The 17,155-nt window shown below is 38.1% G+C and overlaps 1 protein-coding gene across 1 annotated transcript in view; it reads left to right on the top strand.

Annotated features, from left to right (window-relative positions):
* LOC139709995 (retinol dehydrogenase 8-like) overlaps positions 1–17,155 on the top strand; it is a 29,197-nt gene that overhangs the window by 4,492 nt on the left and 7,550 nt on the right. Inside the window, exons 2-5 of the mRNA XM_071621948.1 lie at positions 7,224–7,403; positions 7,879–7,974; positions 8,267–8,399; positions 13,959–14,178. Of these exons, the coding sequence (XP_071478049.1) occupies positions 7,224–7,403; positions 7,879–7,974; positions 8,267–8,399; positions 13,959–14,178 (629 nt within the window). The remainder of the gene's footprint in view (positions 1–7,223; positions 7,404–7,878; positions 7,975–8,266; positions 8,400–13,958; positions 14,179–17,155) is intronic.

The raw sequence follows: 17,155 nt of genomic DNA, 5'->3' as shown, positions 1-17,155 counted from the left end.
CATGTACTTCTGGTGAGGCAGGTAAGCCAGTGGTTATCCTGAGGGATACGGGGGCCTCTCAGTCGTTGATGGTGGATGGTGGTATGACTTTTCCACCAGATAGTGCAGTAAATGCAAAAGTCTTGATTCAGACTGTTGATGGCAGTTATATGTCAGTGCCACTGTATAGAGTGGATTTGAAGTGTGACCTAGTTTCTGGTCCTGTTACTGTTGGAGTTGTTCCTGAGTTGCCCATGGTAGGCATTGACTTTTTGTTGGGGAATGACTTGGCTGGGGACAAGGTGGTTGCGTCTCCAGTTGTTTCGGAGAAACCAGTGGTGGTTGCTGAAACTGAGCAGTTGCAGGAGGAATTTCCTGGGATTTTCCCAGATTGTGTTGTGACTAGGTCTCAGGCTCGTAGAGCTGTTCAAGATGATGCGGATTTTGTTGATGTGGAGGAGAATTCCGGTGTTTGGTTGGCAGAAACCTTTTTCAAGGATTTGAATGATGGGGTTGCTGTATTAGGCTCCGAGGCTAACAGTGATGGGCTGTTTAGCAAGTCTTCCTTGGTTGAAGCACAGCAGGCAGACTCTGAGTTGAAAGGCTTGTCTCAGACGGCGTGTTCTGAGGCTGAGGCTGAAAAGGTCCCTGAGTGCTATTATGTCAAAGATGGCATTTTGATGAGGAAGTGGAAACCTCCCCATAGGCCAGCTGATGAGGATTGGACGGTGGTCCGTCAAGTTGTTGTCCCTCCTAGTTACCGCGGTGAGATCTTGAGGATTGCTCACGAGTTACCTGTTGGCGGCCATTTAGGCGTCAGAAAGACAAAGGATCGGATCATGAGGCATTTCTATTGGCCAGGGTTGAATGTGGATGTGGCTGAGTTTTGCAAGACTTGTCACACATGTCAGGTGGCTGGTAAACCACAGCATTCAGTGAAGCCGGCGCCATTGATTCCGATACCTGCGTTTGAAGAACCATTCAGTCGGGTTCTAGTTGACTGTGTTGGACCTTTGCCTAGGACTAGGTCGGGTCATAAGTACCTCTTGACAATCATGGATATGTCTACACGGTTTCCAGAGGCTATCCCATTGCGAAATATCACTGCTAAGACTGTGGTAGATGCTCTAGTACAGTTTTTCACTAGGTATGGGTTGCCCAAGGAAGTGCAGTCTGACCAAGGGTCAAATTTCATGTCAGGCATATTTCAAGAGGTGATGTATCGTTTGGGTGTGAAGCAGCTGAAGTCGTCAGCTTATCATCCCCAATCCCAAGGTGCGTTGGAGCGCTACCACCAGACCCTAAAGACAATGATTAGGGCATTTTGTGAGGAGTATCCCGAGGATTGGGATAAGGGCATCCCTTTCCTGCTGTTTGCAACGAGGGACTCCCCAAATGAGTCGACGGGTTTTAGCCCATTTGAGTTGGTGTACGGTCATGAAGTCAGGGGCCCACTGAAGCTCATCAAAGAGAAATTCATGACGGAGGATGATGAGGTCCACCTACTTGACTACGTGTCAAAGTTTCGTGAAAGGCTTTCAAAGGCTTGTGAGGTAGCTAAGGAACACTTGAAAGTGTCACAAGACTCTATGAAGAGAAAGGCAGACAAAAATGCCAAAGCCCGAACTTTCAACCCAGGTGACAAAGTTCTTGTACTGCTGCCCATACAAGGTGAACCACTGAAAGCCAAGTTCAGTGGCCCGTACTATGTCAAAAAGAAACTCAATGATGTGAACTATGTGATCAGTACGCCAGACAGACGAAAAGATCAGAGGGTGTGTCATGTAAACATGCTGAAAGAGTACTATGAGAGAAAGGCTAGTCAGCCAGTAGGCGTAGCTCAGGTGGTAGAAGAGGAAGTAGAGGAAGAGGGGGAAGCTCAAGATGAGCATGGAAGTGAGCCCTCTAGTGCCAGGTTGTCTAACTCAGAGATGTTAGGGAAAGTAGATGAGGCACTGAACTACCTACCTGAAAATCAGAGGAAAGATGTGACTAGTCTGTTACATGAGTACAAAGAACTGTGTAAAGACAAACCAGGTTGCACCCCTCTGGCTGTACATGATGTTGATGTAGGAGATGTTGACCCTATCAAGCAGAACCCTTACAGACTAAACCCGAGCAAACTGCAAAAAGTAAGGGAAGAGGTTCAATACATGCTAGACAATGACATAATAGAACCGAGTAAAAGCAGTTGGAGCTCCCCAATCGTCATGGTGCCCAAACCGGATGGGTCTCAAAGATTCTGTATTGATTACAGAAAGGTGAATGCCGTGACGAAAACAGACTCTTTCCCCATTCCCAGACTAGAAGACTGCATTGACAGGGTCGGAAATTCTGCATATGTCAGTAAAATAGACCTTCTCAAGGGATACTGGCAAGTGCCCTTGACCGACAAAGCCAGAGAAATTTCTGCCTTTGCTACACCAGATGGCTTGTTCCAATGCAAAGTAATGCCATTCGGCATGAAAAATGCTCCAGCCACCTTCCAACGGCTGACAAACCAAATCATTGCCGGACTTGATAATTGTGTAGTATACATTGATGACATCCTAGTGTACAGTGACACGTGGGAGGAGCACATTACACACTTGCGGCAACTTTTTGATCGACTCAGGGAGGCCGGATTGGTGATTAATCTGGCAAAGAGTGAATTTGCAAAGGCCAAAGTGGTGTATCTCGGGCATGTAGTCGGTCAGGGACAAGTATTGCCAAGAGAAGCCAAGGTAGAGGCTATACTAGGCTTTCCCATCCCCCAATCCAAGAAGGAGTTGCTCAGATTTCTGGGCATGGCTGGTTTCTACAGGAAATTTGTACCGAATTTCAGCACTGTAGTCACCCCCCTAACAAACCTGCTGAAGGGCAAGGCGAAGTACACGTGGACTGATGAGTGTCAAAGAGCCTTCGAGAAACTAAAGGCAGTCCTTGCTAATGAGCCTGTTTTGGCAGCTCCTGACTTCGCAAAGCCATTCAAGGTGGCAATAGATGCGAGCGATGTAGGAGTGGGAGCGGTTTTGCTCCAAGAAGATGAAGAAGGCACTGAACGACCAGTTAGCTACTTCTCCAAAAAATTGAACACATACCAGAAGAAGTACTCCACAATTGAGAAGGAGGCTCTCAGTCTCATCCTTGCCCTCCAGCAATACGAAGTGTACTTGACAAATAGCAAAGGGGAGATCACGGTCTATATTGACCACAACCCCTTGGTCTTTTTAGACCGGTTCAAAATGAAGAACAACAGGTTGTTCAGATGGAGCATGATGACGCAGCCATATGCACTCAAAATCAAACATGTGGCAGGCAAGAACAATGTAATTGCCGATGCTCTGTCAAGAGTGTAACATGAAGAGAGTATCAAAGGTGAAAAGTTTTCACCATATATCATTTCCAGTGTATGTGTTTAGCATATTCATTAATGTGTGCAAAACAGTTTGATATGATTGCATAAGCTCTGAGAATCCAAGCAATATTATTGTAAATGGTATCCATGAAAAGATAACATGGAATTAAAACAGCTATCCAAAAGGCATGTGATAGTATGTGATTATTGTAGCCTGACTTGGATTTTACCTCACATTCATTGTAAATAACAATGAGAAATTGTGAAGGTAAAAGAAACCCTTGCTACAGCAAGGCTTTCTTTTTCCCATGGGGGATGGTGTCACAAATGTACACACTAGTAGTTATGTACACGTACATGTATGATGTACTGTATGCCTGGCTGTTTTAATGTGTATGTACACAGGTTGACCAGATTCGTGGAGAACATTCTACATGGTATAGATATAGTACACACAGGCTGACCAGATCAGTGGAGAATTTTTTAGGTGGTATACAATGTAGCTACACAGTATATGCATGTAACAGGAAATACAATATAGCTCACTCAATTTAGAATGATTTCATTCATTTCCAGAAAGTTCTGGGAAGTGTTTACATGTTTGGCTGAGTGAGGCACTGTCCCTGTAGCCCAATGTGATTGGTAGTTAATTTTGGTAATGATGTTTTGTACATAGTTAGGCAGTGAGTCATCCAGGTTTCCTGGAACTTGGACTGGCTAGTAGGTTGGAGAGAGTTATAGAATGTGCTAGAAGGGGGTGAATGGATAGTATATAAGCCAGAGAAATTCTGCAGTAGGCAGAGTACCCAACACCTCTGCTCTGAGAGTTACGTCACTTCTGGCTCTGAAGCGACTTGTTATAGTCAGTCCTGTGTTACCTGCTGACCTGTTATGTTTGTGGAGATAAGGCCTGGGAGACATTTTGCCTGCAGATAATTAATTTGCCTTCATTGGGGATAGATACCATTTTTATGTCAATGGACATTGTTACGGAAAAGCTGTGACGGGCTGGATTCCTAGCTGGACAGAAAGTGAATCATCATTCAACGCATCAACTGGACGTGGTCGTCACAACATTTGGACTCTGCACGTTTCGCCGTGGACATATTTCGTGGATTTTATCCCGGATCTATACCGTGGACTATCGTAACCTGCGCCTCTGGAGTTACGTCGAAGGAATCATTCATCGGTGCATCGCGGATCATTCATTTGTGCATCAAGCATCGTATTTGGACACTACCAGGAAACTGTAGGGATTTCGTGATTTAGTGAGTAAGTGATTCCATTACTGACTTATATTTGTTTCTAGTGATCATTATTGTACTGATGTGATGCTGATTACCAGTCTGTACCCACAATATCACTGTTAATAAACCGCCTGAACATCAGTTGATTGTTTCTTTTGTGCGATCATTCTCAGAGTGATTTTGGTCGTAACAGGTTTAAGAGTAATAGATTATCACTTAATCTGAAAAAGACAAATTTTATGTATTTCTATAACAAGAAGCACAATAATGAAATGCAACATTTAAATATTATGGTGGATGGTGTATTATTGGAACAAAAAGAGAGTATTAAATTCCTCGGAATATATATAAATGAAAATATGAAATGGAATGTTCATGTACAATATATCTCTGATAAAGTATCTCGTAATGTTGGTATACTTCAAAAGTTAAAGTATTATGTCCCTCAGAATATTTTATTTATATTATATAATTCATTGATATTATCGCATATTTCTTATTGCAACATTGTATGGGCAACATCAAAAAGCCACATTGATAGTATATTACTTTTGCAAAAGAAAGCAATACGTATATGCACCAACTCAGGTTATCGAGACCATTCAGATCCTTTATTCGCAGAATTAAGAACACTTAAGGTAAATGACATTAATTTTTTGCAAAACTCACTCTTTATGTTTCGCTTACATAATGGTCAGTTGCCATCTTCTTTTTACTCATTATTTCAATTAAATAAGGAAATACATTCTTATCCAACAAGACAATCTGATAAGTTTCACTTGTATAATCCCAAAACAGTGATGGCTCTGAAATCTGTCAGACACACCGGACCCGATGTTTGGAATTCTCTTCCTTCTGAAATTCGAAGTTTAAAGTCCACGTATTCTTTTAGGAAGGCTGTAAAAACGATGTTGTTATCTGAATATCAGTAATTCCATTGTCATTGTTATATACACGAAATTCTTTCGTACAAATATCGACACAATTAATCGATTATGTAATAATGATTATGTAACCGACCATGACCTGTATCAGCTGTCCACCTGTACCTCGTTGAAGAAATACTTTGTAATGTCTTGCTACTCAGTGATACAGGTGATTTTATTTTGTATAAACCTTTAGTGAAAGCAGACAAACCTCTCCCTTCCCTTTCTCCTTTCAACTATCCTATCTCTATGCAAGTCATCCCTCCCTCCTATTCTCCTTCCGATGTACATTATAATATTATGTTATGCTACGGGGGCTGCACGCAAATCAAGCTACGCTTATGCTGTAGCCCCTGTGTATTATTCATTGTAGTATGTTCTGTTGTACTTTTGCTGTACATTGTACACAGGCAATGAACAAGAAAATACTTGTATATATTATCATATTTATGTTTGTACATGAATGTGTATATGTACAATGATGATACAGAAACCAATAAACCAAATCAAACCAAATCAAAGTCTATGTATATAATTGTTGTTCATTGGGCGGAAGACGTGCAATCAAGCTGTTCTGCTTGGCATTGATTAAATAATCAATAAAGATAAAATCATTGCTCCAACTTCGTGATAGTTCAGTTGAATGAAAATGATAAAATTTACGTAATATACGCAATGACGCTACAGTTATCTCCCGCAGGAAACACGGTTGTTAACCATAAATGATCTTGTGCAAACATGCGGGCAGAGGTGCAGCTATAGATTGATTGATTGTTTGTTTGTTTTTTCAGGACTCAACTGCTTTGCAACAAGTACTTTCTCCTTGTAGACATCAGTCAATTACCACTTCTGAGTCAAACTTGCATGATTATGTTGAGTTCGCGTCAGACATTCGGGCAAAGGTGCGATTTTAGATTGATTAGTTTTGAAAACTCAACTACCTTGTATGGCAAGTATTTTCCTTTGCACGAATCAATCAGTAACCACTTGTGAGTCAAACTTGCATAATTATATGTTTAGATCGTGTGGGAGATAATATCATAAATTTATGTGAAAAACGAAAGTCAGTGTTGATTGGAATTGCATTGAACTTGATAACAGCAAAGAAAGTGCCGTAAATGTTGTTTACAAATTCAAAGTACTTAGCACCATCTGGTCCAATGCTGCCATGACAGCTGTATTTTATAAAGCGAATGTATTTTCCTTTTTTCAGTCATCATAATAAATGTGCATTCGAAATTTTAATTCCTGGCTTTATGTCAGAGTATAAAGTGTTCCTAAGAAATTTACTCATATGATTTTTGTTTTCTGTTTTCTTTTATAACGACTAAATAGCCCCTACACAACTCCAATTCCAGTTAATTACAATGTCAAAAACATGAAAAAGAAAAGAAGATCCATGGCGTTTTTATGTGGCAAAGTTAATGCTGCTTTTTAGTGAATATTTTCCCCCAAGAAATGTGTATAAGTACAAATACATTCCTCCATAATTAATCCGTAGAAATGCCTATATTACATTCATAGCCCTATCATGCCACAGGGACTTTGAATAGCGTGTTCAACTCTACCACATCATAAGTACAAAACGATTACTTTATAGGTATTTAATTTATTCACAACATCATTTTTTTTTTTGCTGTTTCATCGTTATATTTTTTTCAATTATGGCTTTCGAGAAAAATGCAGAATTTAAAGATAAAAACCACAATATTTCTCATGAATATATGTTTGAAGTCAACAACGCCGGGGTTGCATCACTCGCTCCATTAGAGGAAGCTTCATTGGACAACGTGCGCGCTGTCATGGACACCAACTTCTTCGGTACGGCCCGGATGATGCAGGCGGTGTTACCGCACATGAAAAGGCAGCGGTACGGTCACATCATCAACATGAGTTCCATCACAGGAGTAAATGGTACGTCACATGTGTGATGTGTATCCTCAAAATTTCAATTGTATCAATGTCTCAACGCAAACAGAACTAAAGGAAATGCAAGTAACAAAAGAAAATTGCCTGTGTAGATGGTTTTGATGACTTTGATTTAAATAGTTCAAGTTTCCAAATCCATATTGACAGTTACTCAAAGTCAACTGTAGAAAGTACGCATACATATACACGCTCATTATTGCTCTGCTCACGCCATATCCCTTGACAAAAGCCAAACTTGAGAATTGAAAAATAAAGAAGAAAATCAAAGAAAGACGACAGTAAATTGACGTTTGTCTGTTACATGCCAGCAGCTAGTTTGCAACATATCAAATGCATTCAAAGAATCAGATATCTTTCCCCATAACACTCACCTACCAAGACAGATACATTACTTGTGGATTTTTCCTGAATTATATTTAGAAATTATGGTTTGTTCCTTTTTTGTATTGTTTTCTGGCAGGTTTTCCGTTCTACGATTTGTACACTGCTTCAAAACATGCCTTAGATGGACTTACTGAAAGTATGGCTCCTCGAATGAAGGCACATAACATCAGGTGTGAGGTTGCCCATTGATTATCAGTTTTTGTAAGAGATATTGTATTATAATTATGGAATATATTTTTTGTATCTTCTCTTTGTCTTTAATTCGACTAGTTTAGAATTAGACTATTTATGCATGTCTGTGTATTGGATGTTATAATATTGTTTAATATATTTCAAAAGGTACAAATGAAATAAACAAGTACACATCTGTCCGAGTTGCTGTATATGATGTATAGTATACGGGGAAATTTGATGGCTTTGAAAATGTATTATATGAATAATTCAAACACGTCTTCTTGATAGAGTAACGTCAATCATCCCTGGACCTGTTGACTCTAAAATCAACGACAACATAGTGGAAGAAAGACGTTTACCTACGAGAGCCGCCTTCGACCTAATAACCTTACAACAAGCCAGGACCATCAACCCACATTTAAAGTAAGTCAGATTGTTTTCCCCGCACGGTATGTATATATATATATATATATATATATATATATATATATTATATGACCCTGCACCTCAAAACAAACAAAAAGTCGCCAGACATGAATTTTTAGTTAAGACCATATTCTGAAAGACCAGACTTTAAGCTTTGAAATGATGTATAACTCAAATCAAATGGACTCTCCTAACTTATCTAAATACTGGAAAGAAAGCACAAACCCAGGAAAAGTGTGAACTGAGAAAAGAGGCTCTGAAGTACAGTGTCTATTCAAGCCCTTAATCTTTACCAAACCGTGCTGGCTGTGCGATGAATGGGACAAAAAACAGGAAGTAAACCACCAGAGTAACAACAATGAAAGGATTATCAGATTAAACTGAAATTAAGCATGCCTCATTAACACATTCTGTCCATAATTAATGCCCCTTTTCAAAGCAGTTGCACTATCCTTTCAAAAGTTATTAGAGTTGAAAGTGAATAGTGTGGACATGGTTTTTCAGAAAATTAATGAAAAAGGGATTCTAAAGACACACCTAATCACACTTTTTTACCAAAAATGTTCGAGATAAACTGCTAAAAAACACACTTTCCTGCCCGTTTTATGATACCAAATTTTAGCATAATGTAAAAGAAGACCCGCTCTTTCAGAAAATATGAAAAAGTCAAGTTCGGCTAGGTTGACCCATTTCACTTATTCTCAGTCCTCACGCAAAATCAGTGTGTGCGACTTTATGTTCGTTTTGAGGTGCACGGTAACATATATGGGTCAGAATTTTGAACGATGTACAATTGAGCCAAAACAAGGCAAAATTTAAAAAGTAGGAAATTCTCCAAATCATTCATCTTACCTGAAAGAGTATAACTCAAGCTTTAATATGAACCCAATTATACTAGGATTTTCCCAGAGGAACAAGTTTTTATTCACCGCTGAAGTTTACCATGTCCAGAGCAGCGAACGTCCGTGAGGAATAGTACTGCACATACATTTGAATACCATTTAACATAGTTTCCAAAGATCTGATTCAGTTCAAAATCCTAACGAAATATCTTAAGGGACATGTGTACGTGATTGCAGAATATTAAGCTTGTACTCTTAACCTGTACGTAATGGTAGACAACTGATGATTTAACTAAATTCGTCATTTCTGTGGAAATATTGCTCTTCCGCTAAACACTTTCTTAACTTTACGCGCATTTTACAGAAACTCAATATTTTCACCTCTTATTTCACTATCCCATACTTTAATCCTCACTCCAAAATAATAATATACCTTTTTAATATGTATCTCATCTGGGCAGTCTCTATAACCCAACAAACATAGCATAGTTTTCATCACAGAAGTTCGCATGTAGCTCACGGACGTTCGGAACAAACAAGATATTGAGCAATGCAGCTCTCTTGAGTTGGAAACGCATTCTACTCACAACAAACAGCAATTTCATGTCGAGAACAAACTCCTCTGCAAAATCCTGAATAGATATTATCAATTCTCAATCATATAAGCTTGTTTATCTTCTCACACATCAAAGAAAACAATTTTTCCATCTCTCGTAAATGAACGTATAAACGTACGTGTAATCTCAGTGACGTAGTCCATCCTTGAGAACGAATATATTTATCAAAATTTCATTATCATGAAGTAAATATTCAGGTCCTAAACTTGTTATATAAAGTCTACAATGCAAAATTTGCTTTTTATATAACGAACATGATCACAGCTAAAATTATGACAAAGAATTAATATAGAAAAACAACAGAAATGTGTTCCGTTATAGAAATACGAAGTTAAGCTGGGGAGGGCAAACGAATACGTTAGGAAGAAATCCCTCTGTTTGCTCCTTGCGTTACACACTGTTACCGAGGAGAATTTGTGTTATTATATTAGTCAGAAATGATAATAGGTTCGATACTGCGAAGTTTCGTCATAACAAGACACAATAAGTCCATATAACTTGGATGGATGTTTGTGACTTCGATATTATACAATATGGTTTGTTATAACAAACCTTTTGTAGCGCGTCATTTAGGAGGCTCGTTATTCATACAGTTTGTCAATACGAAAATTGATAGAGTTTGTATAATTATGAAGCTTTTTTATTCGGTAAATGATAGGAAGCTCCGAAGGTTAACCAAAAGGCTTATTAATTGGAACATGAAAAATTATGTTCGATTATCCAAATGTGGAGAAACAAGTTAACAATTAAAATCCTCCAATTTTAAAACCTCATCATAACCGTTTTCACTTAAACGAATATCAGGCCCATTCCACTTTTAGAAGAACGGACCTAAAAATAATAATCCTTAATATCTATTTTTCGAAGGACATTTCTAATAACAAACCTCCTGAATGAACTACAATTTTTTTTTTCCATTTTGGAATAACAAACCTTTGGACATCGGAGTAACGAATCTTTGGAAGAGCGAACGTATCAAAGTGCAACCTTAAACCTATTCTTAATCATTACTTTTTTAACATGTGTTTTCAAAGTAAGCACAAAAGCACAAACAAATTGACGATCTCTCTGTCTCTGAAATGGAAAATGAAAAAAAAATCTTGGAAAAATTACAAATGAATATTGCTTTTCATTGATGAGTATAAAACAACACCATGTGATGATAAGCGGAGGATTTGTGTGTTTTCATCAGACAATAATTGTATACTGCATGATTTTTGTTCGCTCGTGACGGCATTTCGATGAATAAAAAACAAACAAACAAACAAAAACTTCTCCAGAGGAATTTGGTATAACGGGAGTGCACTGGCAATTCTTTTCTCTGTGTGTTGGAACTCGATCCCTTCTCTGTTTCTCAGTCGTTTTCATTCAGCTGCTTCCACCACTGTCCACGTCCTTTTGAAACTTTTCCTTTTCTTATTCAACACATGCTCATTACAGACTTCTTCCGTCATTATCCTGAATGTGATTGCGTAGCACTTTTCGGATTTGTTTTGGTTTGTTTTGTTTTGTTTTTGTTTTCTGTTTGGTCGCAGCATGTTCAGGCTATTGAGGGAATGAGAGAAAAATCGTCATGAAGAGAAAAATAAGAATGAATTAAGGCATTTAATATCATGACAATTACAGCGAACGTCCGTTATGGGGACCAAAACTGGATGTCTTCTGTTTGAGACGGCAGCTACCATACTCAAAAGATAAACACTTAGAGCACCTGTCACTAAAAAGTGGCACTGATCCTCTTTCTCCTACTATGTAATCCACTGACTTATTCAACCAACGAACATCCGTGAAAAAAAGTTTTCCGTTTGTTATCACAGGTAAATTGAGTGCTGAACGCTATTCACTTTCGGGTATGAGCGGCTCGGTGATTTAGTAATATTTTCAACTAACATTAATCTTATGTGCAGTGATATATTTGTAATTGTCAGAAATTTCCTTTCTCGGACAGAACGTCCGTGAGCAAAACTTTCAGAACCTGTAACAGTACAAATTGTCTCCAGAACCTCATTAGAAAGAAATTTAAACGCACAGAAATTACAGATTACGCAAAATTCCATTTTCCTATAACTTTGTTTTAAGTGTTTAGCTGTTTTTTGTATAATTAGAGGAAAAACAAGCGTAAAATTGTGAGTAAATTTTCAATTGTTTGTTCATCATGATCACATAACGCCTTAAAGATTCTGAAACTACTGCTCTAAACTCATTTTCTACTTTGTAAAACTTTATTTGTTGCTATTCGAGCCAAAAGTTTTAAAGAATGAAGGACACTTTCGGGACAAGTTATCCCTATCGGAGGGATTGCATACGTCACGGACGTTCTCTGGAATTATCACGGACGTTCGTTCTACCACTAGGGTCATGTCCCAGGACGGATAACTAATCGGCAGAGAGTACCTAGCCTTCCTAACTCTTTCAAAAATTTGAAAATGTATTGACAATGCAAATTATAAGAAATTTGACATCCTTACAACATATGTATTGCTCAGAGGGGGATCAGGACGTGAATTTTCAGAGAAAATATTAATTATTTGCTTGGTTTTTGGTGAATTGAATGGTCCAAAAACTGCGGACGAACCTCAGTCCGCTCCAAAAATGGCATGCAGCTCCTCGGCTAGAGAGCCAAAGGTAAAATGCACCATCGCCATCAAAGCAAGATGGTGTCCCACTCGAAAACGTTGTAATCATCACGGACGTTCTTTTCTTCTTGGAGGTTCGTCTAAAAATATAATTTCGGTTCCTATTTGACAAAGGATGGACAGAAACTCAAAACAAACATATTATCGTGTTGCTAGATCTTAGTTGATTACGACTCAGAACAATATCGCCAATAACGTTTCATGGGCTACGATCTTTATTAGAAAATAGCGGAGGCACGTCCGTGACGAAAACTGAGTATAATTTTGCATAAAAGAATATTACGTCCCACGTACAGCCAGCAGACGTACAATTTTTGCAGGATATGTTCATTAGGTGGAACACCAAATTTTCGTATACGTTACAGTTGGGACAACAAAGTAGAATTTGCAGCAGCGATAGAAATAAAAGCATCACGGACGTTCGTCTGTTTAGGACTTTGATATTTTAATTGTTCTCTGTAATTTTATACGTGCTCATAAAGTTCTTATAATTTTGTGGTACATACCCATGATATGTCAGATCCAGAACATGGTCAGATATTAGATGCCACGTACCATTAAAAATGCACATTATTAGTTTGAAAAACAAAAATTATTGTGAAAATAACGTTTTTACCGTATTTTTACGCTTTAAGTCCTTGTGAAATGAAAAATATCAGGCAAAAGTCAACCAAACCATATATTTCCTGAGAGGAAATTTACCAATCTTTGAGATGACATGAAAAAATCTGGTTTCTTAGATCATCCTGGCGTGTTCTAAGGGAAAGAATGTCATAAGGTACGAAAATTGGCAATTGTACATCATTCAAAATTCTCACCCATATACATACATATTAGTTATATATATATATATATATATATATATATATATATATATATATATAATATCATTTATCATTGCACTTACATCATGAAGTCCAGTGTGCTTGTGTCCACGATGGCGCGTGTTGTACCTAAGTCTCATCCAAGTACTTTTATGAGTCTTGTTATACATGAAATTAAAGCGGAGGAGTAAGGGGATAATGTGATGTTATTTTCAAAAAATCGACATACATTGTATTAAAAATTGATGCCCTGACACCAAACTTCCTAAAAGCTAGTCTTTTGGTGGCCCGAGTTGGTGACCAAAATTCAAATTGAAATTTTAAACTTCCATTTATTTTGAGCCACTATTCATTTCTTTTTCGGGCCGCCAGAATGTCATATTCAAAGCTTTTTGGACCCAAATTTGCCACTGGAGAAAAATGTTAGTTTCGAGCTCTGATATCTCTGTATTGATTATGTATATTACTTGAAAATAACTTTGCTTTCGTCATATCATTAACTTGAAAAATTTGATCTTCGAGAGAAAAAAAAAAGAAAGAATTGAAAGAAAGAATTGAAATAAGGATACCCAAAGTGCATGTCAATCATTCAGGGGGTGTTTTTAAGGATCCTGGTTTTTCATTTCTATCGGCATAGATACATCTTCGAGCAACTTATTCAAACGGCAGACGACGTCAGCGATGTCGTACAGGCGGTGATCGAAAAGGACGATATCGACGGGCCTCTGCGGGTCTTCACCAGCGAGTACGTGCGAAACATGGCGGCCATCAAGCGCTCGGACCTGGGCCGTAGTAACTGGATCCAGTACATCCGGTATATGGTTGAGAAGAAGCAAGATGAAGTACCGACTGCCCACGTACAGAATGATAAATCATTCAAAAAATTTCTGGCTATAATTAGGTAGATAATCCATGCTCTGCACATTTCCTTTCCGAGTGGACGGCAAGATATCAAATATAAGCAACTCCCTTTGTATAGGAGTCTTCCGGACCGGAACTTTCTTTCGTCATTTTTATGGTAATTCCGTTATACCTGGACAGTAACGTATCTGGGCCTGTATAAGAGTTTTACTATATGAATATGGGTGATGGTTTTTGGACCTGAATTTCTACTTCATTGTTATACGTATTGTACGGAGAAATTCGTAGTAAACGTGTTATTACCGCACCCGTTATAACGGAATAGTAATATAGATGATTTTTAAACTACTGTATCATATCGACCATTATCGATATCTTGCGTACACACGTGACAGTCTTTGCTGTTTAATATTTCGTCACGCTCGAGTGGCTGAGCATCCGATTCCTACCAAAATTAGCCACAAAGTAAACTTCACAAAGTAGATTTCGGGAGTAGGCCTTAACAAGAAAAATTTGCGTTATTGATATCAAGAGAAAGTGTTTTACTTTTTCAGAATTATTTGGAAATGAGGGCGAAACTATGAAAGGCTATCTCTTAAAAAGATGTAACGAATCAAATCAAAAACGCATTCCACGCTCGCAGCACTGAATCAGCAATCAAATTCAAAATTCGGTAATTCGAATTCATTATTGGAGCATTCAAATTCATTATCGAAGCATTCGAAATCATTATCGAAGCATTTAAATTCACTATCGGAGCATTCAAATTCAAGAGATGAGCACGCATTTCAGCAATGAGCATTCAAATTCATGTCAAGCTGCTGGCGACGGAATCTCGTCGGTCATTCAAATTCGTGAATAGGCAACCATGTTCCAAATAACTGCATTCAATTTAAAAGAGGTCCTGAATTTAGTTAATCTGGGGCCGTGTATGTGTGTCTTTTTCATTTATCTTTGAATATATTGGGGTTTGTGATGAAGATTATTTATTACGCAGTAGAGGTCCACCTGTTCATTGAAAAATTTGAACTACGGCGTCACGAAGAGGAATATACAGGCACATGTCCCTCGGATAGGACATAAAATGGAGGTCCCATGTGTGAGAGAGTCACAACTCATGCACGTAAAATATCCCACTTCATTTATTCATCGCAAAAAGTAGGGTGTTTAACCCAGTAAAGTGGTCCCACCTTACATCCAACTGGATCCCTAATGGAAGACCAGCTATTGCAGCTGAATATGGGCTATTCAGCCATCTTCATAGATTTAAAATGAAACAAACAAACAAACAAACAAACAAATAAACAAACAAACAAACATTAGGCACTGTATAGGCCTACATACGAGCATAACACGGAAGGTTGATTGACACCTTCGGGGGAAAAAACAATTTCGACTACACTGAAACTGATAACATGAGCATTATACGTAATATTGTTTGTTGTTTATTGCTATCTTATTGGTTTGCTTTTGCGGAATATGTGAGATCATTGTGTGTCAATTTGTCTTTAAACTGATGCATTGTCATTATGTGGTTAATATTGGGGCGTTGTCAGCATGCAATATCATCAAGAAATATGATTAGACTACCGTTGTGTTGTTTGGATGCACTGCTGATAGGACTTTACAAGTTAAATTTATTTAGATGAAAAACATAGAATATGAACAGATAACTATGTAGAGCTATTAAGCAATCATAGTTACAATATATGCAAGCCTTCATTGGTTGTGCATGCCCTTTCTCCTTTCTTAAAAAGAGTCTACTCCATTTTCCTCGTTAAATTGATTGCACGAAGTAGGAACTTGATGGCCTGAAAATGAAATTGAACGCTCCAAACAAGCTCATCGGGACTATCACATCACTATCGCGTGAATTTGAATGCACGAGTAGGAAATGCAACGCTCGCATTTGGAAATTTAACGCCCAAGCGTGAGTTTGATTTGACGAAAACGAAATAGAACTTCCATAAATGAAATTGATCGGTCGGATTCTGAATTTGAAAGCCCGAATATTTTCGTGTGCGTGCGCTGTGTGAATTTGAATGCACATTAATGAATTAGAATGACCAAAGTATGAAATTGACCAGGAAAACCCTAAATTCAAGCTGTAAAATACATCAGGCGAAACGTAGGATAAGAGACACATAGAATTCAAACGAGAATATCATTATAAATGTTTATCACGATATTTGTCAGCGTTTGTTTTTACTTGGTTTGTTTTTCTCCGTGTTCTTGCTACTCAAATTATCGTGGATGATGACTGTAGAATTATACTGTCCGAATATGACAGAAGCATTAATGTGCTACTTGCGAGATCCGATGATTTCCATGACTACGTTTTAATGCGTTTACAATCGATTTTCCCGCAAGCAGTGCGATTATACCAAGAGGTGTAATGAAATTTAAATCCTGCGAGGAAATGAAAATAAATATAGATGACTGAATGAATAAAATCAATAAACTGACGTTTCATTAATGACGGAATGAAATGGCTGTTTGTCAGTCATTGTCAACACCTTTCATGTCCTTTTCAATTTACGAATAGATATCAGCTAAAGCTGACTCAACAACATTCTTTCTTAATGATAGTTCTTGTTGAAGGGGGGGGGGGGGGGGGACTACATAGCTTTGATTATAACAGTATGTTAAAATACAGAGTCTGCCAGAGATTAAAGTTTATGAACGTATACCAAGCATTATCCTGAGTAGCGAAAAGAAGCTAAAGTAGTAATATAGGTATTCCCGGTCAATTTCAATATATTTTTGTCATTCAAATTCATTAATGTGCATTCAATTTCACACAGCGCACGCACGCGGAAATAGTCGGGCATTCAAATTCAGAATCCGAACGATCAATTTCGTTAATGTGCTTTCTATTTCGTTTTCGTGAAATCAAATTCACGATCGGGCATTCAAATTCAAAATGCGAGCACCGACTTTCCTACTCGTGCATTCAAATTCATGCGATAGTCA

Source organism: Diadema antillarum, unplaced genomic scaffold (genome assembly GCF_040938485.1).
Source record: "Diadema antillarum isolate AM-2024a unplaced genomic scaffold, OU_Dant_1.0 seq00001487_RagTag, whole genome shotgun sequence".
Classification (NCBI taxonomy): Eukaryota; Metazoa; Echinodermata; class Echinoidea; order Diadematoida; family Diadematidae; genus Diadema; species Diadema antillarum.
Note: the sequence above shows the minus strand (reverse complement) of the source record. Positions and strands in the feature narration are given on the sequence as shown.